Raw genomic sequence first — 23,756 nt, 5'->3', positions numbered from 1 at the left:
AAACTAACTGGAAACCCGAAATCCAGAATGGGGAATCTGGATTCGCTTCTGGAAACGTCAGTTCCAGATTGGAGCATATGGGTTCGGTTCTGGAAACGTCAGTTCCAGATTGGAGAATCTGGATTCAGTTCTGGAAACGTCAGTACCAGATTGGAGAATCTGGATGCGGTTCAGGAAACGTCAGTTCCAGATTGGAGAATTTGGATTTGGTTCTGGAAATGTCAGTTCCAGAATGGAGTATCTGGATTCTGCTCTGGAAGTTTTCAGTTCCAGAATGGAGTTAGTGAACCATTACCTGAAAATTAAAATCCGGTTATGCCATGGGATAAAGTCAGTTTATGCAAATTGAAACGAATATTGAAAACAAAATGTGGTTCCTAGAAACCCGAATGTATCATTAAGACCCACTTAGCATAAATCTGAACGACATGCATACCTCGGATATGCATGTCGTTCGTATTTTTTTGGTCGTTGGGCTGTTCCTATCAATCTCTTGCAGTCATTGTGAGAGACATAGGGGGAAAGATTCAACTCCTCTCCCCCCCCCCCCCTTCCCTTCCCCCTTGAAGCAAATGCCTGGTGCTGCTGCTGGGAGCAGCTAGATGGAGAGCTATATATATAGCTCCTGAGCAGTACACTGAATATACTGGCCCACCAAAGTGCAAAAAGCTAAATGAATTTAAGTTCTAGGTATTAGATTTGAAGGCGGAGTTGCCTAGACTATAAAGCATATATATATATATATATATATGCACACACACAACGGACATGGTGGCAGGAGGCCGAAGGCGTGGGTATATAACTGGGAAGAAACAAACCCTTGGTGAAAACAGCAACAACGGACAATTTATTATTCGATGTTTCGGCGAAAGTCCAGCCTTCGTCAGCTTCCTGACGAAGGCTGGACTCCGGCCGAAACGTCGAAGAATAAATCATCTGTTGTTGCTGTTTTCACCAAGGGTTTTTTTTCTTCCCACTTTATAAATATATATATATATATATATATATATATATATATATATATATATATATATTTATACCAGTCCCTGGAAACTTCAATTAACATAGAAAAACAAATGAAATTCCTGCCAACCAAAGCTTACAGTAGACCTAGAACTGAAAATGCTCAGCCCAGTGGATAGTTAAATTAAGGTAGAGCAGTCCTAGCTAAACGTCAACTTAGGTTTTTCCGTGGCATCACCTACTGCTACTATGCCTTGTTAAGCAGAGCTAAAAGCACTTTCTAGGCTGATTCATGCAAACTTGAAGAATGCAGCTGGCCCAACAAGTGCAGGAGGCATTTCTAGAAGCATTTAAATGAAAAAGTAATTGTTTTTTCATAATGAAGTCACCAAACATTTCTACCTTATTGCAATCCATTAAGAGCAGTTAGCATCCTCTGAATTTGCTCTACATTTATTAGTATATTATGATTGATCTCAGAAATAAAATTTATCACTAGAACCCCCAAGACACTAAAAGGCCATGAGACACTATACATGAATTTAAAACAACTTGCACAAATGCTTAATTCAAGCAATAACCTCAAAGGACAACTCCCCCCCAAAAAATACATTTATGTTGGAAAACTCAGTAGACAGACATCAGTAACTACCTTGCTGATCAGTTTTATTTGTGCTAGAACAAGATTTTTACAAGTACTTGTAGGTCTTACAAGACAAATCATTAAATGAAAGACAAATCATTAAATAACAGTACAGTAATTAAGAGAGCCAGGAACTTATAACCCTCATACATAACCTATAGTTACTAAAACGATTAACTAGACAAAATTAACACAGAAGTATGAAAACAAAATCAATCAAATCATGATGTGAAATGCTACCAACAAAAGCCCACTTTGCGGTCCACAGATACAGAAGGTTGTTGAAGCTATTCAATTATGATGCAATGTAGACAGAATAACGAAAGGTCTAAGTCCATCTCAGATTTTTCAAGTTACATAATAACAAAAAAGTTATTTTCTGATATGCCTGCTTGCAGTTAAAACAAGCCTACCCTACTGCTACCCATACAAGCTTCACACGTTTGTGTCAAAAAGGTTAGGGAAAGACATATTACCAGGCTGAGACATTGAGATGATTTACTTAAAAAATGGCCATCTTCCACAGGTCGATAATCAAATTAGCTCGACTACACTCATAAGAGCAAATGAAGCACACAAAGTATAACAAAATGTAAACAAAGAAAACCACTTATGAACGTAGAGTTACTTGCAGCAACACATTAGGAGCAAAACAAGAAGTCTGAAGATGTGAAAGATTCAATCTCTATAGATTTCCCTTGTTGAAACGACCAAAAAACAGGGATAAATTATAACAGGATGTAGTTTTGGATATTTCAACTCCTAGGGAATAGTTACTTTATTTAGGCACCCCCGGTACATTGCATCAATCGCGCTCAAGAAGGTTTGGCAGATCACAGACATAGCTTACTGAGGGCTGCCTGAAAGTGAGAAAAAGGCATGGTGCCTTCAGCTGCTGTGGTTTAACAGCCTGCAAGTTCACATGAGAAAGAAAACAAGGCTTGATGTGCTGTGGGAAGGGACCTGCACAAGTGATGATAACTTCCCTGCACAGAAGCGTTACCTCACCTTTCAAAGACAAACCCTCAAAATGGCGAAATAGCACATATCCTTTGTTTGAAAGACAGAGGAGTCTGTCTTTTTACTCCTGGCATAGTTTCGGCTGTGAAAAATCTGCCCTTTCCATGCGAAGCGTTTGTACTCTGCAGCCTGATCAAAGGAGGCCCCAGACCCAGCGGAAAGACAACTCTGTTCCTCATTGCTCAATGATGCCTTCGAAGAGTAACCCAGCAGGCACACATCGTTTGCATATTTGAAGTTTTGGAGCTTAGGGTATCCCAGAATATCACAGCACATCACTTTGACACTGTCACTTAGAAGCGAAGACTCCAACGTTTGATCCAACTGCTGCGACATCACAACCCTTTCTACAATCTGGCACGGAACAGCATTTGATCCTTTCACCAGCTTCACGAGCTGCCCGTTACCGCTTTCAAATTCAAAAGCAGAATGGCCCCACAGTGGCCCCAGTTGCCGCACCGCTTCCGCTAGATGGAGTAACTGGTGCAGGTTGAATGTCATTGCTGCAGCTTCATACAGCCTCCCAGTCATGCCCACAAAGGTCCGGAGGAGTTTCTCTGAAAGCACAGTATGCCATTATTAGAGGGATACTTCAACGAAATATACCCGTCGGGTTCAAAAATAGGTTGAATATGATCCAAAATATCCGTAAATGACAATCGCAAGTTTGTATATTGAGCCTGGTGGCTGTATTTCTAGTTATGAACGACCTACTCTGGCAAGCGCTCGGAGAGCAGCCAGCAGAGTGACATCCCCCGCGATTGTGACGTAGTTGGTCTCGAGACGAGCAAAGCTATTACGAGGCTGACGTCGAGAGGATGGCCTAGCCGTTGCAGCCACCGAAGCGGCTGGTTTTGTACGAATTTTGAGCGACGGTTTAATCTTCTATAATCTTGTAGAGGGACAATAGCAACTTTTGAGACACACAAAAGAGATTCTCGGTAAGAGGGGAGTTCCGCCTTCCCCTCTTCTCTTGTGATGGCCGGAGGCGAGACAGGCATCGTCACTACCAGTCAAGGTTCCTAGACGAGCATTACAAATGAGGCATTAGCGACATCCACCAGGTGCTCTTTGGTAATCGTTCAATTTCTTTTACAGTTCCCTTTCATGTCTCTTTTAACAGGATATTGGTGTGTCCGACGTGATACTGCTCCTTTGAACACATATACACCAAAACATTAGTGCCGAAATTTCGTTGTAGTATCCTTTAAGGCTGGCCTGAAGCAGGACACAAAGAAACCGAAGGGGGAAGTACTCACCAGCAACAACAATGGATGCTGGAGTTACAGTGTCCCTCAAAAGTGCATGGATGGCCTCCACCAGCTTCTTTATGTGCAGCCAGTATTGGTCCGGAAGGACCCCGTACATGCAGGGAAGCCAGTAGTACAGGAGCCAATGGCGCCATTCGGAAGCCTTCCAGAATGTCCGTGTGCTCAGTGCCCTTGGGAGTCTCGTGAAGCTGTGTGGTGGCTTGATTTCAGCCAGCCGGCTGTTGATGACAGCAAGAGAGGCAGTGTGTCCTGCAAAATAAAAAGTTGCTAAATATATAAAAGCATTTGGCAGCCTGTTTTTGAAAATTGGAGCATAATTTTGGCACTGATCAATTAATATGAAACAATTGGCTTAGATAAATTATCCCTCATAAAAAGAGTGCAAATTCCATGTGCCATTACTCTGATAAAACATACACTTGGTTTTCTTATACAAATGCCTAGCTTTAAGGTGGAATCCTCCCAATATGTAAGTGAAATCAGTTCACACTGCCTGCTAAGTATGGCAAAAAGCGCAGCAAAAAAGATTAGTTTAGATGAAACAAAGCACAAATTGCCTTGCGTGGTTTAGCTTCCCAGTTTTGCCCATGCTCTTTTCCCGCTTTAACTTCCTATGTTACACAATCCAGCCCAATTATTCGTCTTATTGCTCAGTGCAGTCAGTCTGCAGAAGTCTTACGAGGCTTCCCACCGAATTCACAAACCTCACTCCAATTGAGGCGCCCCTTTATTTCCTCAAGGAAGCCGAGGGGAAGTGGAGGGGCGCCTCAAGTGAAGTGAGGTCTGTGAATTCGACGATTAGTCTTCACAATTCTTAGAGCTCTTCCACAAATTAATAAGCTAGTAAAGTACCTGGAAGCCACAGTGACAGATGTAATAATCTGGTTCCAACTGGCTGGGTGTCTCACTGTTCTGTTGTGAAATCTCTAGAATTGTGTAGTGAACTGACATTATACCTCCTCCCCCTTTTCCTTCCTTGTGCTAAAAGTTATTTAAAGATTGTACAAATAGTTTTGAAATTGGCACCCTGAATTAAAAAGAATGAAACAGGAGATTTTCCTGATGTTTGCTGCCAAAGTCTCTTATTTAAGCTACCGTGACATACTGAGCATGCACCATTGTTGCATAACTACCTACCCCATACTTTGGGAAGTTTGAAAAGTAAGCAAAGAACATACAAAGGACTCCTATTAAACAAAAATGAAAGAAGTCATTCCCAACGAGGAAGAAAATGCCATTGATGCTGATATACTTTATATAGTAAGCTGGCCTCCTCCGCTTCTTCCATGTGACAGGACTATGTAACACTGGACGTAAATGTCATTACATGATGTGAGATGAGCCTTGAAGAACTTACAGCTGCAGTTTGAGTTGAGGGCAGTGCTCAAGTGACAAGTTTAGGCATTTGCCTATAAATGTCTAATGTAACGTTGTAGCCCAAATGCAGCCCAAAATTTGTTTCTAAACTTACCGACATAGTACCGCTCTTGAGAGTTGGAGGAGCTGAAGAGCAGTTCTGTGATCTGTCTGACCACCCCCAACAGCACGGCGTGCATGTATTCAACTGTGAACCCCCAAACAAGGTTGAAATGTGGGAGGTTCACAGCTGGTGATGGGCCAAAGTACCCATTGACGGGAAAGGTACCGCCCAAGCTCAGGGCCAATTTCATGTCCCTAAGGACACCTGCAGATGTCCGGGGGGTCGTGTCTTGCAGGTTGGTGTACCGCATGCTTCCTGCAAGATTACAATGGGGACAAAATTAAAATGTGCCATTTTTGACAGAATGTGATAACAAATAACAAAGTCAAAATCTTGCCATCGACCATACCGATTTTCACATAAAGTGTGGTTCGCAGCAAGCCTACATTCAGAAGTAGCCTCAAGCAGACATGCTTTGATTGCCATGGGAGCATTGGCTACGTAGCTGCTCATGCTGTGGTAGTACATTTCCTTTGAGCAAAAATAAACATGATTACGTACTAATCTTAGTGGGTGTTTTTAAGGTCGCAAACAAATGCATGCAGCGAGTTAGTACAGAGTTCATAGTAAGTCGATCTAATTTTTCTTGTCTCCGTCGTTGTGGCGTATTGAGGTGTCTGCTTCAATCAAAATTTTACATGTGAATGTAAAATTTCATTATTTATGAATTATTATTAACGAAACAATTGTTTTGTTATTTACTATCTGATACGGGCAAGAGAAAAAAGAATGCTTAGTGCATAAGTGTGAACGTGGAGCAATGCCCGTCAACAGCGTCAAAGGTGTTGCCGAGATAAAAACAGACGATAGATGCACACTGCGAGAAAACTGAAACACTGCATGCTCCCACTCCCAGGATGCACCTAGGCGTTCTAGTTTCGCCTATAGCCCATTGAAAAAACATGGTCTCTTTGCGCGTTTGCACTTCAAGTACCATAGAAAGCAATTATGTTATTTTAGAAACACGGGCAAACAATGACATGTGAGCAGTTGATTGAGAATACATAGCCGACAATGGCCCATCACAGCGATTTACTACTGGCGCACCCAGAGTCAAAATTCCGAGCCGGACGTAACGTTACGATAAACAAGGTCCATTTCCGATGCATGAACTTTTTCTGCATGCACCCCTTCGTACTTCATGTAAGACATTGTCACATCAAAATGTAGACGACTTAGCAACAGTCCTACCATGAAATCGATAGGACACACACTCCACAGTCCGCTTCACAGTGGCATTGGAAAAGGGAGGGGGGAGGAGGGGGGCGGCGATTGTCTTACCAGACATTTCAGTTTTATAGTAAACAAAAGAAGGGAAGGAGGCGGTTAAACCCCGTTCCCGCCTACCCATTCCGCCACCCAATCTCCATCCCCCAAAGAGTTCCACCGCCAGTACCGCTTCATGACATTAGGCACGAAACACCAACATGCTACAGCAAGGTAATATCTTATCTTGCACAACAACAGCCGACAACCAATGAGCTACCATATTCAGGCACAAAGCCAAAGCACTAGTGTAATACAGTATGCTCAAATTTGGTATTTGCAATGAAATGTATCTAGACTGGATATACACTGCATGACACAGTTAGCACGAACACGGTATTAGCGCTCTTTCACATTTTGCCGAATCAAGGTACGCTGACACAGAAGCTCGAAATAAGTGGTCTCCACTACACAGGTAGTTTTGACAGCAGCAATATAATTTTTGAACAGCAAAACTCGGTGATTACTTGTTTGTGATAACAGTGTTGCGCTGTGAACCTGAATGGTGAATGCCAGTTCAGACATTTGTTGAAGTACGACGGATTGAGTTACAACCACTTGCGACGAGACGCTACTACGACAGTGCTTCCCAAACTGTGGCACGCTACTCCCAGGGGGTGGTCGGGACCAAATTAAAAAAAAACATTCTTGAGCCATGCTGCATGCTATTCTGCATAGCAAAGAGCTCGTAGACGCGGACCCCAATGTCTTTTTCTGCATTAGAAGAGCACAGTGACATGCAAGCTTCCAGGCATGACACAAAAAAAAAAAAAAAAAACAATGGCCCAGGCTACGTCGTCTACGCTGGTGCATCATGCAGTGCCACTTTCATTGTATAATCCAGACGTTTGTGGTGGCAAAATGGAGAGACTTTCAAAGTTGCAGGAGGTATGTACAGGGCATGACCCTAAAACCAGCATATCTGGCAGGCCTTGCAAAAGTCGAGTTTCTAACGTGCCTACCTTAAATTTGCCACGCTAACGTCGTTTTGCAAAAAGTAGAGGTGGTGAAGTCTAAGAAAAATTTATCGGCTATTTAGGCTTTTGTGTTCAAAGCTTGGGATCCGACCGCCATCTCTCTTTCTTCGCTGCGCATTCTGGGGTCCAAAACACCGGATATGCATCAGATTGCCGCTTGAGTCGCAATGAGTGGCATTCCCTGCACGCACTTCGGAATTTTGCCAATGTTGTCGATTTCGTTCCTTTTTCCGCTCTAAGTTCTGCTTCTCGGATGCAGAGCATACTTTACGTGTGCGAGTCATCCGCAATGCATTTACATAAAGAACCATTGGATGACGTCCCCATAGCTGCTTACATTAGAGTCACCTGCCGCTCCCGTGAATAATCGTTTGAGATGCTAGCACCGCCCCGTAGACACCCATGCAAACGTCCTTAAGTGGCAACAAGGAGTGCTTGGGAAGAATGCCGAAAGTGAAGCGCAACCGACGGCGCGAAACTGCAAAGTATCCCCCTAGCTTCTGTTGCAGTAATAAACAAAAAACGATATGCAAGATTTTCCTATGGCTTATATTGACTTCTTTACTGTCTGAAAACTGACTGATGAAGGTGGCATTCTGAGTGAAAGAATGCTGAGAACACTGACAGAGGCTGGCGACAATTGCAAGAAACAATGACTTTTAAGAAATATGATTTTAATGAGCACCAGCCGCAGCCTGTATATGTGTAGCTGTCATGGAGGAGGGATCAAGGCAAGCTTAGTTACATACTTGGCGGCTTGCAGGCTAGAATAGTTTGGGTAGCAGTGTACGACGTGTTACTGTGGCAACTAAGCATAATGGAACACAACTTAATGCAGTGCAGTCAATGCAAATGTCTGAACCGGCCTTAAACATACTTTGTACATGTCTAGATTAAAAAATAATCTACTAATGTTTTCTACAGCGAGCTACTTGTCTTACCATCCAGGTGCTCCCCTCTTGTTAGGCACCACGGGCACCCGATGTACCCGTTAAACAGAGTGCAGTTCTGCACAGCTGCTCTTGCGGGGGCGTCCAGGCACCAGCACAGGATGTACGCCCGAGAGGCATGACTCAGCCCGTCATGCTCCCACACCACAGGATCCATGGAGTTGAGTCCATCAACAAACTGTTCCAAAAAGAGGTCCATGTTAGGATGGCCCTTCCCAAACCAGAGCCCCGCAAGTGTACAGTGCTTGAACCTCTCCGGTGCAGGCAGTTCATTCACCAGAAACTGAATAGGCCAAACTGAAGCGCCCGACGATGAGAACACTGGGCTGCCATCCGTGTTTACAGTTAGTGTGACATCATCATTGTTCAATGTCCCTGAACTTCTCATCTCCCGGCAGGCTCGACCTTCTGTGACATCAGAGATATCACCAGGAGGAGGGGGAACCTTTGTCAGGGCGTCTTGAAGGAATGTCTTGGTCTTTGTTATTACATGCTGCAGCTGGTCATGCATATTTAGCGTCACGAAGAAGGCACCCTCATTCTTTAGTTGCCGAGCACTGGTACGGTGACTGCAGGTTCGGCACATCAATTCTTCACTGTCAGGTGTTCCAGTCATGCGGTCAGAGCAGCATGTGCAGTAGAAATGATACTGGATCAGGGCATCAGTCTGTTTTGTCCATAACTTTCTGAACAAATACTTGCTTCGAGGCAGAACATCTGCAGCTGGTGCAAACATGGCATTTATGACTACTAGGAGATTGTCGATGTCGGCCCAGCTTAGCCCGCCAGCAACCATTAATGACATCACCATGGCAACTGCTTCCCCCTTGGTGGTACAAGAGTGGGGTAAGCCTTCCCTGCCCAATTCTCTGAGGGCGGACGTCAGTGCATTTGTGCCTGTCGCCGCACCAGCTCGAGGAAGATCACCGCCGCTTGGTTCTGCACTCGGGAAGCTTGTCGATTCGACATCTACGTCGCTCAATTCCAGCCTCTCACTTGCAATGTCACTTTCAGAGATATGCCCCACTGAAGTATCATGTCCGCTGGAGCCGACATCGCAGGTATCGGAGGCTGCATCGCCACTGTCCTGGCTGCTGCCGAGGCCACTTAGTCCTTCCTTTCTCATGCGACACAACGTTGACTTGGGGATAGAAGGAGATCCACCCTTCTCCATGTACACCAGCCGCCTGCGTCGCGTTGGCGGCGCGTCCGCCATGTAGGTAGAAGATGAATGAACCAACGTAAGGAGGCACAAGAAAAGAAAAAAAAAGCCCAACTGCGATTAAAAAAAAAAAAAAACGTTCAACGCCGCGTGGCCGCGTTGAGAGCACAACCAACGGCTCACCACAGCCTACATAGAGACAGCGCCAACGTCACGGTCGCGAGCATTGCTGGATAGATAAACCACAGAGCCGTCAGAGCCGTATATGAGAGCCGTGTATGCGTAGGGGTTAATTATTTTTTTTTTAAATGGACGACGTTTAGCGTCACCTAGCTACTCAATGACTACGAATTCTGAATACCCTAAATACAAATACGCAGGGCTCAACTTTGATACTCCTGTGAGGATGCTGCTGGTTTTTCGCCGAATGAAGTAACAAGAAGCGGACGTTTGGCAAAAAAAGTACATATAGGGCTCATGGTGACCAAATGTCTGTTGTGGTTCACTGGTACTAGACAGGATTATTGAAATTGAGCTCAAAGATGCAATCGTGGGGTAAGGTGGCTAAGCCACGTCTTACTGCGTTTGTATACGCACGCACAATATCCGGCGTTTCGTGAACCAAAGAAAGTGCCCCGGTATTCGTTTTGTATCGCTCGGGGATGAGGGTATTGTACATTCGTGAAAAGTCAGATAATCGAAAACGCAAGCAGCGTATTCGGCCACGGTGTGATGACAAGGAATGATGCTGCTTAATCGAAACCGAAACTGAGTGGCTAGTGCACTGGGTGGTATTTCGTCACGTTGGGACGCTTCGATGTTGGAAGAAGTCTATTGAAATCTTCATGTGTAAACGCGACAGGAAAAATGTGTATTCGAGGTAAGTTGTGTAAATGTTTTATATGGGACTAGTAAAAGACGTATTCAATAATGGCATGTAAAAAAAATCCGCTACTGAACGTACCTAGTTGAAACTTGCATCAAATACGTTATTTACTACTACCATTTACAAATTAAAAATGCAAGTCTCTATTTTACGTGCAAACCAAATAAAAAAAATAACAAATCCATTTGGGGCACTTTTTTATTTTTTTTCTAACAGGAATTGAGTCTTAAAATTTAAATGTGTAAATTGGACCAGTAAAAGACGTATTCGAGGTAAGTTTCTATTTGATACGTTGAGTTCCTGATTTTAGTGTCGAAACTTTATTTTGAAACAGCCAGAATCACCCAGAATACGCTGCGCTTTACAGGAAAGACAGACAACTGGGTCAAATCAAAACCAATAATTTAGCGAAAAAAGTAGAAACAAATGCGCATTTAAGAGCAATGACATAATATTACTGTAATAATTAACTTTTAGAACCAAGTATATGCTTTTTGTAATGGGTAGTATTTAATCGTGGAAATAATTTTTTACGCCGCCCGAATTTAGATACTTGCATATCCAATCCAAGCCAAGGTCATAGCCCGGTTTATGCACGTGCTGGCACTTACGCGTTTGTTTTGGTCAAGTTCTTTGTGCAAGTTACCTTAAACCGTTCGCTATGTTTGCGCTTGTTAAATACAAAGATAATCACCGAGCGATAATGCCGGTCTCCCTAATAGAGAATTTTGCTCCAAAATGAACTTCAGACATACCTCAGAAAGTTGTTAGTGCGTATTGGTGCGGCAGTGATGGAGAAGAAGAGGGATATTACGATGCAAACGTCGTACTCCTTGGAGGTAAGAAATCGTCTTTTCTAACGACTAATTTTTTTTTGTCTTGCTTTGTTGCCTGGTCATTTAGAGCTTTGTGCGCCATGAGAATAATTATCTTTTCATTCTGGAACTGGCGGACCGTAAGGTCGAGATGTTCCCTGTCTGTTCCCTGCCGAGGAGACAGCCCGGCACTTGGCTGTGTGGAAGTTGTGTAAATGAACACCTATAAACTATGAACCGATGTTCAGGCCGCGACCGACTTTCAGGCGCCGTAGAGCATTAACGAAATTGCCCCTCTACAGCGCTGTAACAAATCGGAATAATCTCGGGCTTAGCCTATGATGTAACTTGGCTCCTAAACTTCTTTGTTCCTATCCGTTCTGTGGATATTATAAGCCCATACTTTTAAGGCTGTAGTCTACAGTGCCGTCCGACCCCCCCCCCCCCCCCCCGCCCCGCCCCGCCGGCCCCCATGCACCTCCGAAAAGGAAGTCACATATTGTTTTGTTCAGCGAAGTTTCGTCGACAACATTCGTTTATTTTCAGTGTTAATCGTAAATTAAAATAAAAAAAAAATGCTCGACAGAAAAAAAAAAATTAAGCCTGTACTGAGGCAGACATCTTACCACGCTTTGAAAATTTTGTTTTGACAATGCGTTTTACACTAAACTTTTGGACGGCACTTCAACGTGTGAGTGGAGTACCTGGACGACACTTGAACGCTCTGCAAGAGTGCCGTCGGACGGTACTCTAGGCACTACATATTTTTGTAATTCCAATAAGCCATTACTTTTATTTTGATTGACCAGCTGCTTATTGGTGGTTGGTCTTTGCCTTGCGTCAATGCCTCAAAGATATCTATTTTTGGATCGCAGATTCAAAAGAGACTCTGATTACGGAACTCAGCAAAAAGTCCCGGATGGTGGTTCCGAAAATATTTGAGGACAAGGGAAGCAAGGTATGTTATTTGATAATTTTTTATTATTGTACAGTATATTATACCATATTCAGTAATGTTCACATAAGTCTCGTTTACGTGAATGCGACTTAGTCGTATCGAATCCAGTTGTCGCATTCAATGCGGTCATGTAAAGGGCATAATGCGCTAAGGAAGCACATCGCATTCAAGTCGCTAGACAGAGGTGGATCGAGACGGCGAATACGCATTCACTCAACCCATGTAACGGCAGGACGCATCGCATTTTGGAACGGGGAGAATTATGGGACAGCGCTCGCTGCGGGAGCGAGTGAACAGCTGAGAACATTGTGGCGGCCAACCTTGGCGGTGGCGGCGGAGAGCGGTTCAGTGTGGTCACCCGCAGTTTCTCCCGAGAAGGAACGCAAGCTTTTAGCGCCAAACTAAATGAGCGGAATCTGAGCTGCTCGGAGAGGGCGGCCTTCATCCAAGCCCTGCGAAATACAACTTGCTCGTCCGAGGGGGTATCTAGAGGCTTCGGTGCGAGCCTCTAGATACCCCCTTTGTATTGCTGGAAAGCTTTTCACTTTGCATGGGTGTAGTAGCACTACTCTGGCCCAAGGATACTTAAAGGTCAACCAACAAGCAGAAGGAAGGAAACTCTCCCTCAATGTATTACGGGCACCACTTGCATTGGTTCATCAAGGCGCGTCACGCTAGCCGTGTCTATGCCTAATTGGGGAATTGAGACGAGTTCGGTCGCTCAGCAGAAACCTGGGCTGCATCCTGCCTGTGTAGTTTCACGCTCTTCATTCTCTTCTTCCCCTGTTGAAGTCAGGACGCATGAGAGCAGCACACATAACAAATGCCCCTTGCTTGTCGCGGCAAAGCATTCAAGTCACTCAGGCGATGTGTGGCTACGTTGATCGCTAAGGAGTTCCCAAGACAGCTTGGAAGCTGTCGTAGAATTCTTATGCACGTTTTTCATCGTAAGACTGTTATGTGATCTCGGCCTCGGATGCCTTTCTCGACTGGCATAATGTGGTGCATATAGACCATTCCATTTAGCGCTGTCTGGACGGCACCATTTTGTTCGACAGCAGTGCCCTCTCCATACATCCGGGAAATTCAGTGGGTTTTTGGTTCAGCGGGGTAAAACGAGAGAGAGGGCACGCGCCCGACTCCGCTAGCAGACGACAGACCGGGAGGTTTCCATCCTCCATCTTTGGGCTGTGCAGAACATCGAACTCTTACTCGTGGCTGCCGTTATGATGTGGTTCACGTTCTTAGAATAGTTACGGCTACTCCAAAATCAGCCTAGAGCTCTCTGTTGTTATTTTTCAGTAAACAATCAACTAGCTTATCGTTTTTCCTTTACTTAATTAGCAGTTTAGTCAGCCAGCAATACTACCCTCAACTACTGCGTGTATTGCGGCAGGAGAGCACATTTTTATTTATTATTTCAGACTTCCACTCATGGTCGCTAAAGGCCTGCACCAGTACAAACTTTGTATAGTAAAAAAGGTACAGCAGCCGGATTTATTTTTCGCCGGAGAGACCGGCCAATCTGACACAGTTTTCCCAAATTTTTTTTTATTTGCACGCAGGTTACAGCGCGATTGGACCCTGTTAGTCTTTTTATCTAGCATAGTATTATACGATAACTGGCATACCCAAATCTGCGTTTGAAATTTCCAAAATGACGCGATTTGAAACAGAGTTCGTACGCCAGCCGGATGCTAGGTACAGCCCACTTGGCGGAGCGGGCGACACGCGGGTGAAGGGAAAGGGCATTTTTTTTCTTTTTTTACCCTCTCTGCTATGACCCTAATGGAACGGTCTATATCTAACTAAGAATTTGATGAGGTGACACAAAACTCAGCCACAATATCAGTGGGTAATGCTGTAAATAGGACATGGTGCTATTTGGGGCACCTAGAAATCAAATAGGCTCCACTCACTCCCATAGCATTGTTACACTGCAGTCAGATAAAAAAAAATGTGATTCTATATTCATTTCCCATGCCTTTTCTTACAGAAACCGTAGAACCCTGCAAATGCGGGCAAGGGGCATCGAGCTCAAATGCCTCGGGTGTTACAGGTACGTGTTACAGGCATTCATAGAATTTGAAGTGGTCGTAGGTCAGTGGATGTACTGCATGCAATTGCATCTTCCTTTTGTGAAGATATTCTGAAGATTCATTCTATTCCAAGGTTACTCGCCCACACTCAGTTAGGCGCAATGGTGACAATGTGGTAAAAGCTATGTGCTTACCTAATCAATAAATCACCTGCGTCTGACCCTTCTTACTATGCCTGTGTGTGCACACAGAGTCGGATGATGTGGTGCAAGACCGTCAGTTGCTTGTCCAGCAAGCAAATGCAGCCTCCGCTGCCTTGTAAGCTCAGCTGTGTCGAGTGCTGTATAGTTACATGTTTCAATAGGATTCTTTGATGACCTAGGCGAAGCTAAAAAAGGGTTGCTCGGTGTGATGTGTCGCAACCACTTTCCAGTCAATGCGCACTAGCACATGGCAAAGATGCAAACTAAAATGAGTCTTGTATTGTAAACATTGCTCCAATTATTGTTTTTCAAGGGAAAAGCCAACTTGTGACATGCATGCCTTAACAAGGCTGTTTAAAAGAATGCTTTGTTTTTAGTTGCAGTGTACCTTTAATGTAAGAAATGCTATAGGGCAGCAGTGTTTGCGATCAGAAGAATATAAACCCACCTCCCCCCTATAAAAGAGTTATAAGGGTTGAGGGTTTTAAACCTTTGAGCACGAAAAGATAAGTCTTAATGACTGGCATGTTTCAAGTTTGCTTGCATCAATAATTAATAGCATGGGTGCGACTATTTAAATTTGTTATGAATATTTTTTATTACAAAAAAGCTAAATGATGTATCATTACAAGACTGAAAAGTTTGTTATAATCCATGTTACTCCAAGATTGCACCTTATTAATTTATTTCTGTTTTTTCAGAGCCTTCAAGGGGCACTGCACCAGCTGTCCGGAGGTCTCTCTTTGACACTGTGGAGCCGCATGGTTTTGCCAGTGAAGAAGAAATGGAGGGCCAACTAGTGGAAGCTGGATGTTCATGTAAGATTGCCTACAAAGCTGGGAACATAATGCTTACCATCCTTTGTGTAATTTGAATTATTTGCCTTATATAAGTAGTAAAAAATAGTTGAGGTGTTCGAATACCAACATTTTGACTGTGAATTGAGCCAAATATTTTCAAATACGAATATTTTACGTTTAATGGGACCTCGACACCTCCGATACTGCCTTTATTAGGATTTATACATGTACAGCTCATTAAAGATCTTTTAAAGTGTTTACGTGGCAGATTGCCTTGGGCTTCTTCAGACATTGCTACCAACCTGAGCGCGAACCGGCTGTTTAATCACCGTGTCGCCACTTCGTGAAGTGCTGAAATCAATGAGACTAGCGTGTATGCAGAAGGCATGCGCCAGTGTTGGCATCGTCTGCTACGCTGTTACCTCATGCATGACCGCCCCTGCCCTGTCATCCGGTCTGCACTCTCTCTACTCTGAATCAGGGATAAGAGGGGTGCACCACCTCGCACTGTTTGCATTTTTTTCTCCCTTGAAATGGCTTGCCGCTTTTAAAAAAATTTAAAATAAAAGAGAGCGTGACGGTGTGTTTTGCCATGAAATCACGCTACATCGGAAATGAAAGAAACCTTCCACCTGCACTTTACGAATCTTCCACATACATAGCTGGTGTTGGTCGGTCAGCTTGGGCCTTCCAGGGTTGTTGAGTAATGTGTTAATACCCAACATTTACTGAATGTTTTTGTTAACCCAAATTTAACCCATGACATTCGCTAACAAATTATTCATGAAATTTGAATTTTTTTTCTTTCAGCAAGCAGCGTAATTTTATGCAAAATACAATAAACAAGAAATCTGTTCTGCGTGATCCAGCAGAACTCGCTTCTACGCCGTTTTCGTTACTTTTTTATTTCTTTGCACCTACAGGAAACTGACCGGCGATTACTGGTAAGGGGACGGTGCTGACAACAGGAGAAGCGCTTAAGTTTGGATAGGGAACAGCCTCGGGGGCAGATGTTCCCCATTGTGGCATATGGCCTCTGCACACGTGCCTACTTGTTGATAACACCGCTTCATGCCATGATAATGCGCTGATGTAGCGGCTGGTTGGAGGTCGTGTTATATTGTTAAAAAATCTGGAGGTTGTACACTTTTTCTGCACCCCATCCTCCTTTGCTTAAATTTTATTGCTGAAGCCACCCCTTTTGCAGTCTATTTCATGGGTGGCTTGAGTGACACGGCCTAAGAGCTGCAAACATAACTATTAAACATCGAAGAGCTGTTAAAAAAGTGGGGGGGGAGGGGGGAGGGGAGAAACTTTCAACAGCACTTTGTAGCAAGGCCGTAGTACTGAAATTCATTGCGTCACCAAGAAAGGCCACCACAGGGCATGGATTGAATACGAGTGCTGTGTCAGTGTTTGTCTGGGACTAACCAGCGCGAGCCCGACTAGATAGTCTAGTTTCTCTCTTTAAATCGCGTTTACTTTTTAGCTAGGTAATTATATTATTATTTTATAAATTTATATATTTGTGTAAATACTCCCCAGAGTTTGTTTTTTTTTCATATTTTTTGTTGTCACAGATGATGCTGACAAATTCATTGTAGCTATTCCAATTAATCATTGATGCAAATATTCCCGGTTGTACAACTTGGGAGTGACGATGCCATTAAGCTACTCAACATCGGTACTGCATGACCAGTATGAGCTTCTGTAGTGCAAAGGTAGGCTCAGATAGAAGTGTTAGTGAAGTAATGTATCTTGTGTTTTGGAAATTTATAGTGCTTTATAGCCTTCCTTCTACATTTGCATGTCTTGTTCTAGCTGTAATTACATTAACCTGCTTTGAAATTGCTCTGTGTTTATTGCAGATGCTGCTCCGCCTCAGGCTGGCGCACGGTCCAAGTCTGTCGCAGTGGCTGCGACGCTTGTGGCTTGCGCACGGCCTAGGATTGTTCCAGAGACTGGACAGGCACAGGCTGGTTCTCAACCAGAGTTCGTCGCAGCGGCTACACCACTACCAGCTGGTCCTCGACCTGAGCTCATCGCAAAGGCAAGGCTCCAACCTGGTGGAGCACAGCCTGCGGAACTTCCGGATGTTGCACCGCTACGAGCGGGCGGTGCACCGCTACGGCCACTGCAAATAGCCCCAGGTGCTGCAGCACAGCAGCAGGACGTCCCTCCTGACTGTCCTCCTGAGCTGGCGGAGGTTGATGGCATGGTAAATATAAAGAACCAAATCATTGCTTGACTGCTTTCTTGTTTTCTTGTATTTTTCAAACGTACTGGACACTGTCAATCCCTGTAATTTTCTTTTAAAATGCTAAGGCAAATTTAATGAAACTTTGTTTATATGTCTTTTCAATGGGTTAGCATAAAAAACCCTATTATCTGGGAAGACGTAATATTCATTAATGCTCAGCAGGGCTACAGATGAGATAAGAAGCAAGTCTAACATGACAATTTAATTTAAATATAATTTAACGATCGTGGGGAATTTAGACCGCATTGCAGACTGCTTATGATCGCTACCCGGCGCTTCCAGCAAATGGTCAACAACACGTTTCTTATCAAGCAGTTGCAGCATCGAACCAGAGGTTGTGATTGCTACTTGGTGCTTAGATCAAATGTTCAACAAGGAGAGTCTAGAGCACTCGCGGCCCGTCCTCACTTTCTGTGCAGCCGTGCATATTGACAAACATTTTTAAAGTATCGAGGGCCATGATCCCATCTGCAAACGTGAGCTTTGTGTGATCACTGTTTTTTTGTCCATGTCCTCTTTGCTTTCAACTTCTTTAGTCATAGTGAGATCGGCAATGATGTCCAACATGCTTTTGCAGTTCTGAGCTAATGACATTCTCTTAATTGACACAGAATTATGAGTGTGGTAGGCACCCATTCGTGTTATAGCGTCGTCTAAATCTTGCACATTGAAAGATTCGCCGGCGGTCATATCTTGCACATCTTCGGCATTCTACTTCATTATTTTTCAACCTTGTTCTGAATGTTGAAGCCGTACAATGGGTAGTGCACTACACTGTCACCTTGCACGAAAAGCGCCATCTCTGAGCACAACATAAAACTACACTTACAGAACTGAGCCAGAAAGCGCCACTAAACAGTATGGCGGGCCTGTGCACATTTCTGGCTCATCTGTCAACGTCCTACACTATTAACCCTTTCATGGTGGTGGTTTTTGTTTCAAAGGATGTGCGCTAGTGGTCGGGTTCTTCCCCAATGCTATTCCACAAAAAGCATACTAGCTCATTGCTGGAGGCAAAAACCTTTAATAATGAATTAATGGCTGGTACAAACTTCAAAACGCTTATAAAACACTTTCTTCATGTGTCGTACTTGGAATCAAATGTACTTTCCATACATTTCTTGATTGGGTGGTCAGCTCTTATCCTGTCATGTCCCAGAAGAGTCAGAAGTATGAATTGGAAGAACTGTCGCTTTAATCGCCACTAGTGCCCAAGTAGCCGAGGCACGCGGGACGCGCGGTAGAATCATTTGTGCTCAGGTATGGTGTTTGCAAGCCTAGCCTATAGCATGGTGATGTCAACATTCTGAAATCTAATCTACCAACGTGCAAACGTAAGTAAACATGACAAACATCAGTTAAAAAAGAGAGATGCTCACTGGGACTTTAAATGCCACCTTACTTCCTAACACAGCTATAGAAGATTGGCTTGCACAGGTAGATCCCTTATCCCTTCTTTCTTGTATCACATACGCCTTGACTTTCTCCTGCAATAGTTGCTTTCTGCAGTCTAAATATATGGCCATTTACATGAGCACAGTTTGCTAGCACAATCACACAATGTACCGGCAAGCCTAAAGACCTGCATCCTTTATAGGAACTGACATGGTATTTTAATCAATTATTCAAGTATTGTCCCATCTGCCCAATTTACACTAGCCTGTCTGTAAAAGGGATCTCATAAACTTATAATTAAGGCTCAAGGGACAATCTTTGCGCCATGTACTGTCGAGACCGGTTATAACGAAATCGATTATAACGAAATAGCGGCTACAGCGCAGCGATCACAATTTCCCATTCCCTTTTGCACTTTGTTAACCGAAGTCGGTTATAATGAAACCGCGGATATATCGAAGTGATTTCCGATTCCCGTTGACTTCGCTATAACCGGTCTTGACAGTATCGTAGCGCAACCACTGCATCTGGATTGCTTTTATTTTATTGAATGTGCGCTTTATCAAAGCTGAGAAACATCTGGCTCAGCTTGTTACGGCTCAAAACTGCAATGTCTGTCCATTATTGCTATGCAGCCCATTTTAACCCGTGGGGAAGACGGTGAATATAAAAGTGGGAGGCAACCTTCTTGCACTCTTCATCAGCTTTTTCTGGGTGCATGCTTGCAAACCTACGTTGGCATCCTCGTATAATTTTTCACAAGTGAGCAACTGGCACTTTAAGGAGTTTAGGTTTCCTATTGTCAGTGGTGGGTCAAGAACAGTGTATAAGCTCGAAAGGAGGAAGCTCAGATGGGAGAGGAGGAACCTTTCTTGCACACCGAGTTTCTGCCTGCTTCCTTCATCAGCTCGTACACTTTCTTCAGTTCGTACACTTTCTTGACCTGTCACTTCTTATGAGTCTGAAAATAGGCACTGAAAGATTTTCCCTTGTACCGTCTATGAGACCAGGCAGAGGGAACTGCAATTTCGGTTTTGACAAGTAATCAGTTTCTGGCAAGAAATTTTCTCAAGATTTGTTTCTGGTAAAAAAATTATTAACCTGTCAGATGTTTTGCTTTTGTAGTACTAGCACATTATACGAGCCAATATGACACCTACAAAAGAGACATAAAAGTGCTCCCTTTCTGGTTCTTGGACACCTTTTACTCGATAATAGTGTATCTCTCGAATGTTTTTTTTTACATTTCTTTGTAGACAGTTTTTTTCTTTTTTTTTATGCAAAGGGCCAACACTTCTTTGCTTTTCTTTAACATTTTTCAGGTGCACCTGAGGAATGGCGTGTTTATAACGAAGAAGCGGATGGACCTTTCCCTAAAGATGGGTAAAACTGACTCGAAGTTTATTGGTTGGATCGCCCGGAGTCTGTGGGAGCCGGAGGAACTCTTGGACAGGGGCGTCAAGGGGCTGCCCTGCCGGCGCTTGGTGAAGGATGGCGCCACAGCCAAGAAAGAGCTGACCCCTATAAAGGTTAATGCCATGGAAGGTGGGTGGCTTTAAACAAATCCTGGTACAAACTTGAACCATGTAAAAGGCATGCTTGTATTTATTGCTGTGCATTAAGAGTGTTCCTGCAGTTGAATCGGGAAGCTTGTACAGTGAAACAAAATAAAGCAATAATGCATTCTAACAGGCGGAGAAGTGCTGCAAAAGAAAGTGGTCACTTTTGCTTGCTTGTCGGTGTGCAACAACTTTAGGGGAGTCCTGCGTCGCTGTCGCATTTTGAAGAACGCTATGGGATTGTTGGGAAACTAATGTGCAGCGAGTAGAGACATAGACAGACTCAAAGCTGGTGATTGGCTTTCAGAAAATGCTTGCAGGTTACAAGAACTATGTGAACCTACTATTTACAAGGCGCTTGTAGGCAAAGATTATAGGCTTTTTTGAGACAAATAAATCTGTCGTTCTCTCGAAAGTTCAGGGCTTATTTCCGTTTTATGCCCAAGCATGGTGTGGGTTGCTTTTGATGATTGATTTTATAAATGCACGGCTGACATTTCCAGTGTGTGCAGACTCCTACAGGACCGCGGTAGTTTCTTGGAGCCGCGACATTAAACTTTGGAGTTATCAAATCGAAACACTGAAAAAGGAAATCCCAGATTTAATTGAATAGTTTTCAGCTCCACGGGACTTTATCACATCGAGATTTAACTGTAATAGGTTTGAGTTTAGAGCCCTTGCCATACTGTATTTAGTTATTGCATGTTTCCACACTAAATTTTCAACAGTGCCGGTGCTTGTCGAGTAATTAGTGTCCAGACAAGTAAATTAGAGTGCAGTGCTATTCATCTAGGAATAATTAGCTTGCTATTATCGTTGATATTAGCGAAATAAGCTTATATTTAGGGAATGTGTCAATTGAATTTTGAATGAACAGCAAATAATTGAACCTTACTGCTATGCTTTCCTTAGTCAGTTTCATGTTAACTGTTATGTTTATATGACAGAACAAAATTTAAGTTTGACGTTTGGTTGTTGTTTCTTCTTTTCAGTTGCACTGGGTCCGCGGATCGACACACTCCAGATGGTGAGTTCACGAGAACGGAAAGATTAGAAGCAATGCGGACGAAGTTGTCTAACTTCCTGTGTGACAACAACCGTGCTGATGAGAGGGCAGCTGCTCGCAGGGCAAAGAAGGAGAACTAAATGGGCAAGTGGAATAAAAAGCAGAGCCGCCATATTTTGTACTGTGTTTTATGTAGCACGTCATGGTTGTGGTTTTATGTAGCACGTCATGGTTGTGCTATTGTACGCTTGGTTGTCAGCATCCTAGTACTGGTTTGCTGCCTTATGACCTGGAGCGATTCCAGCTGTGATATCCCCTTATCCGGTTAAATTATCATATATATAATAGGTATGGCATCGACAGGCCACTAACTCGACCCGATTTCCAGAATACTGCGTTCCAGACGGGATTCCAGTACTGCGTATCCAGCTGGATTTCCAGAAGACACCCTACCGGAATGGGTCCAGTAGTACATACCCAGATTGATTTCCAGAACGGTTCCAGTAGCTGTCGATCCAGATAGATTTCCAGATGGATTCCCAATTCCATAATCCAGACTAAATTAATCTGGAAAAATGTCTACTGGGTTTTTAGGTAGAGAACGGCTAAGAAAAAAGCAATGGCAAAACTAACAATCGAATTCGCCTCCTCTCCAGTAGCACGACATCTATAGCAGGCAGACCTGCAGAATGAGCAAGCACTCTAAAAAACAGAGTATGTCCTACGTATAATTTGTTTTCATGCTGCACAACAAGCGCTGGAAAAAGGTTTCACGACATTAACAAAATCTCTTACAATCAGTTGAGAACAAGTTAGAGCAGCGAACTTGTCCTTGCCCCTGGCATAACGTTTCAGTGTTGGCAATGGAAACTCAAATAAATTTGTAACTAAAAACAAAAAAAGACTAACCTTCATAAAAAAAATTTAAAGTTCGCAAAGAAAAGTTATCCTGAACAAAATAGGTGGGATTCAGTTGTACAGCGTCCATTTGTGTGCTGAACCAATTTTGAGGCAAATCTGCGACAATGAAAAGAAAACGCCCGAGCACAACTAAGGGAAAGACAGAAAGGATGCATACCTACAACAAAAGAATTTAGAACGACCACGGGCAGGAAACTCTGGTGAGGCTCTCGGAGTGACTCCCTGCAATGGGCCTGCGCAGACCAGAGAACAAGATCGGTCAGAGCTTGCAGCCATAAGGTGCAAGCTCTGACCATGAAGTTCCAGAAGTAGCTGCGATTGGAAGCAAAGTGCATTTCATTTCTCTGCAGAACGGAGAGTTTAATAGCTAGTATGCATTCATAAGGTGATACAGTCATGAAGGCCGACTTTTCAATGCATCACTATATCACCAAATTGTTAACCGTGCCGGGCAACACTAAAAACCGAGAGCATTATTCCAAACTATCTCAGCTTAAAGTTAACAACGGCAGAAGCTGCAAGCCATGTGACCTTCTAGTTGAATGCCATGGTACGTCGAGCTTATAATTATGTATCACACCGTTTCTGCTGCAATGGCTTGTAGTGTCAAAAGTGGTCCAGCTTAAAGAGATGCAAAGTATAGACGTTTGTGGGTGGGGTCCTGACCTAGTCTTCAGCTACATTGCGAGGTAGGACGTTCCAACCGGGATGTTTGTTACCTGTAACCACACGACCAGCTTGTGCACAGCGATTGTTCGAGCCGAGTACATGTCCTCGACAGTGCCGTTATTTGACCAGCAGTTTTATGAATGTTCAACATGACTGACTTACAGAGAGACTGCATCTCAACGACTAATGACTTGGGATACCTAACTGAATACTGATATATTAACTAAATGCAAAACAGTTACCTGGCGGGCATTAAATTTTTTAACGGGGTGGGTCGACTCCGCATTAAGTTGAAGGAGTCGATGCGTAATAGGACAATACAAACAAAAATATGCATTAGAATTCCTTTTGCACCCCCAAAATGATGTGTATTTGAAGGTAAGATGCACAATGTTCTGGATTCAGAAAGTGCCTCAGCTGTAGAAATGCATATTCAGTAAGGGCACTCGCCAAGCCTATTCTCCTCAGCTCTGTGCAGGTTAAGCTAAGTTCGAGCATAGAAGTACACGCTCA

At 43.6% G+C, this 23,756-nt stretch overlaps 1 protein-coding gene and 2 pseudogenes across 1 annotated transcript; 1 reads left to right on the top strand and 2 right to left on the bottom strand.

The window, feature by feature from the left end:
• Positions 1–2,404: 2,404 nt before the first annotated feature.
• Positions 2,405–5,845, bottom strand: LOC115330241 (annotated as a pseudogene).
• A 2,693-nt stretch (positions 5,846–8,538) lies between these two features.
• On the bottom strand, positions 8,539–9,786 carry LOC115324945. The gene has a single exon (XM_040210401.1). The coding sequence runs from the start codon at positions 9,784–9,786 to the stop codon at positions 8,539–8,541; it is 1,248 nt and encodes a 415-aa protein (XP_040066335.1).
• An 813-nt stretch (positions 9,787–10,599) lies between these two features.
• LOC115324947 lies at positions 10,600–21,793 on the top strand (annotated as a pseudogene).
• The last annotated feature ends 1,963 nt before the right edge of the window (positions 21,794–23,756 follow it).

Source organism: Ixodes scapularis, unplaced genomic scaffold (genome assembly GCF_016920785.2).
Source record: "Ixodes scapularis isolate PalLabHiFi unplaced genomic scaffold, ASM1692078v2 PGA_scaffold4__175_contigs__length_147842914, whole genome shotgun sequence".
Taxonomy (NCBI): Eukaryota; Metazoa; Arthropoda; class Arachnida; order Ixodida; family Ixodidae; genus Ixodes; species Ixodes scapularis.
This window is presented reverse-complemented; position numbering and strand designations above follow the sequence as displayed.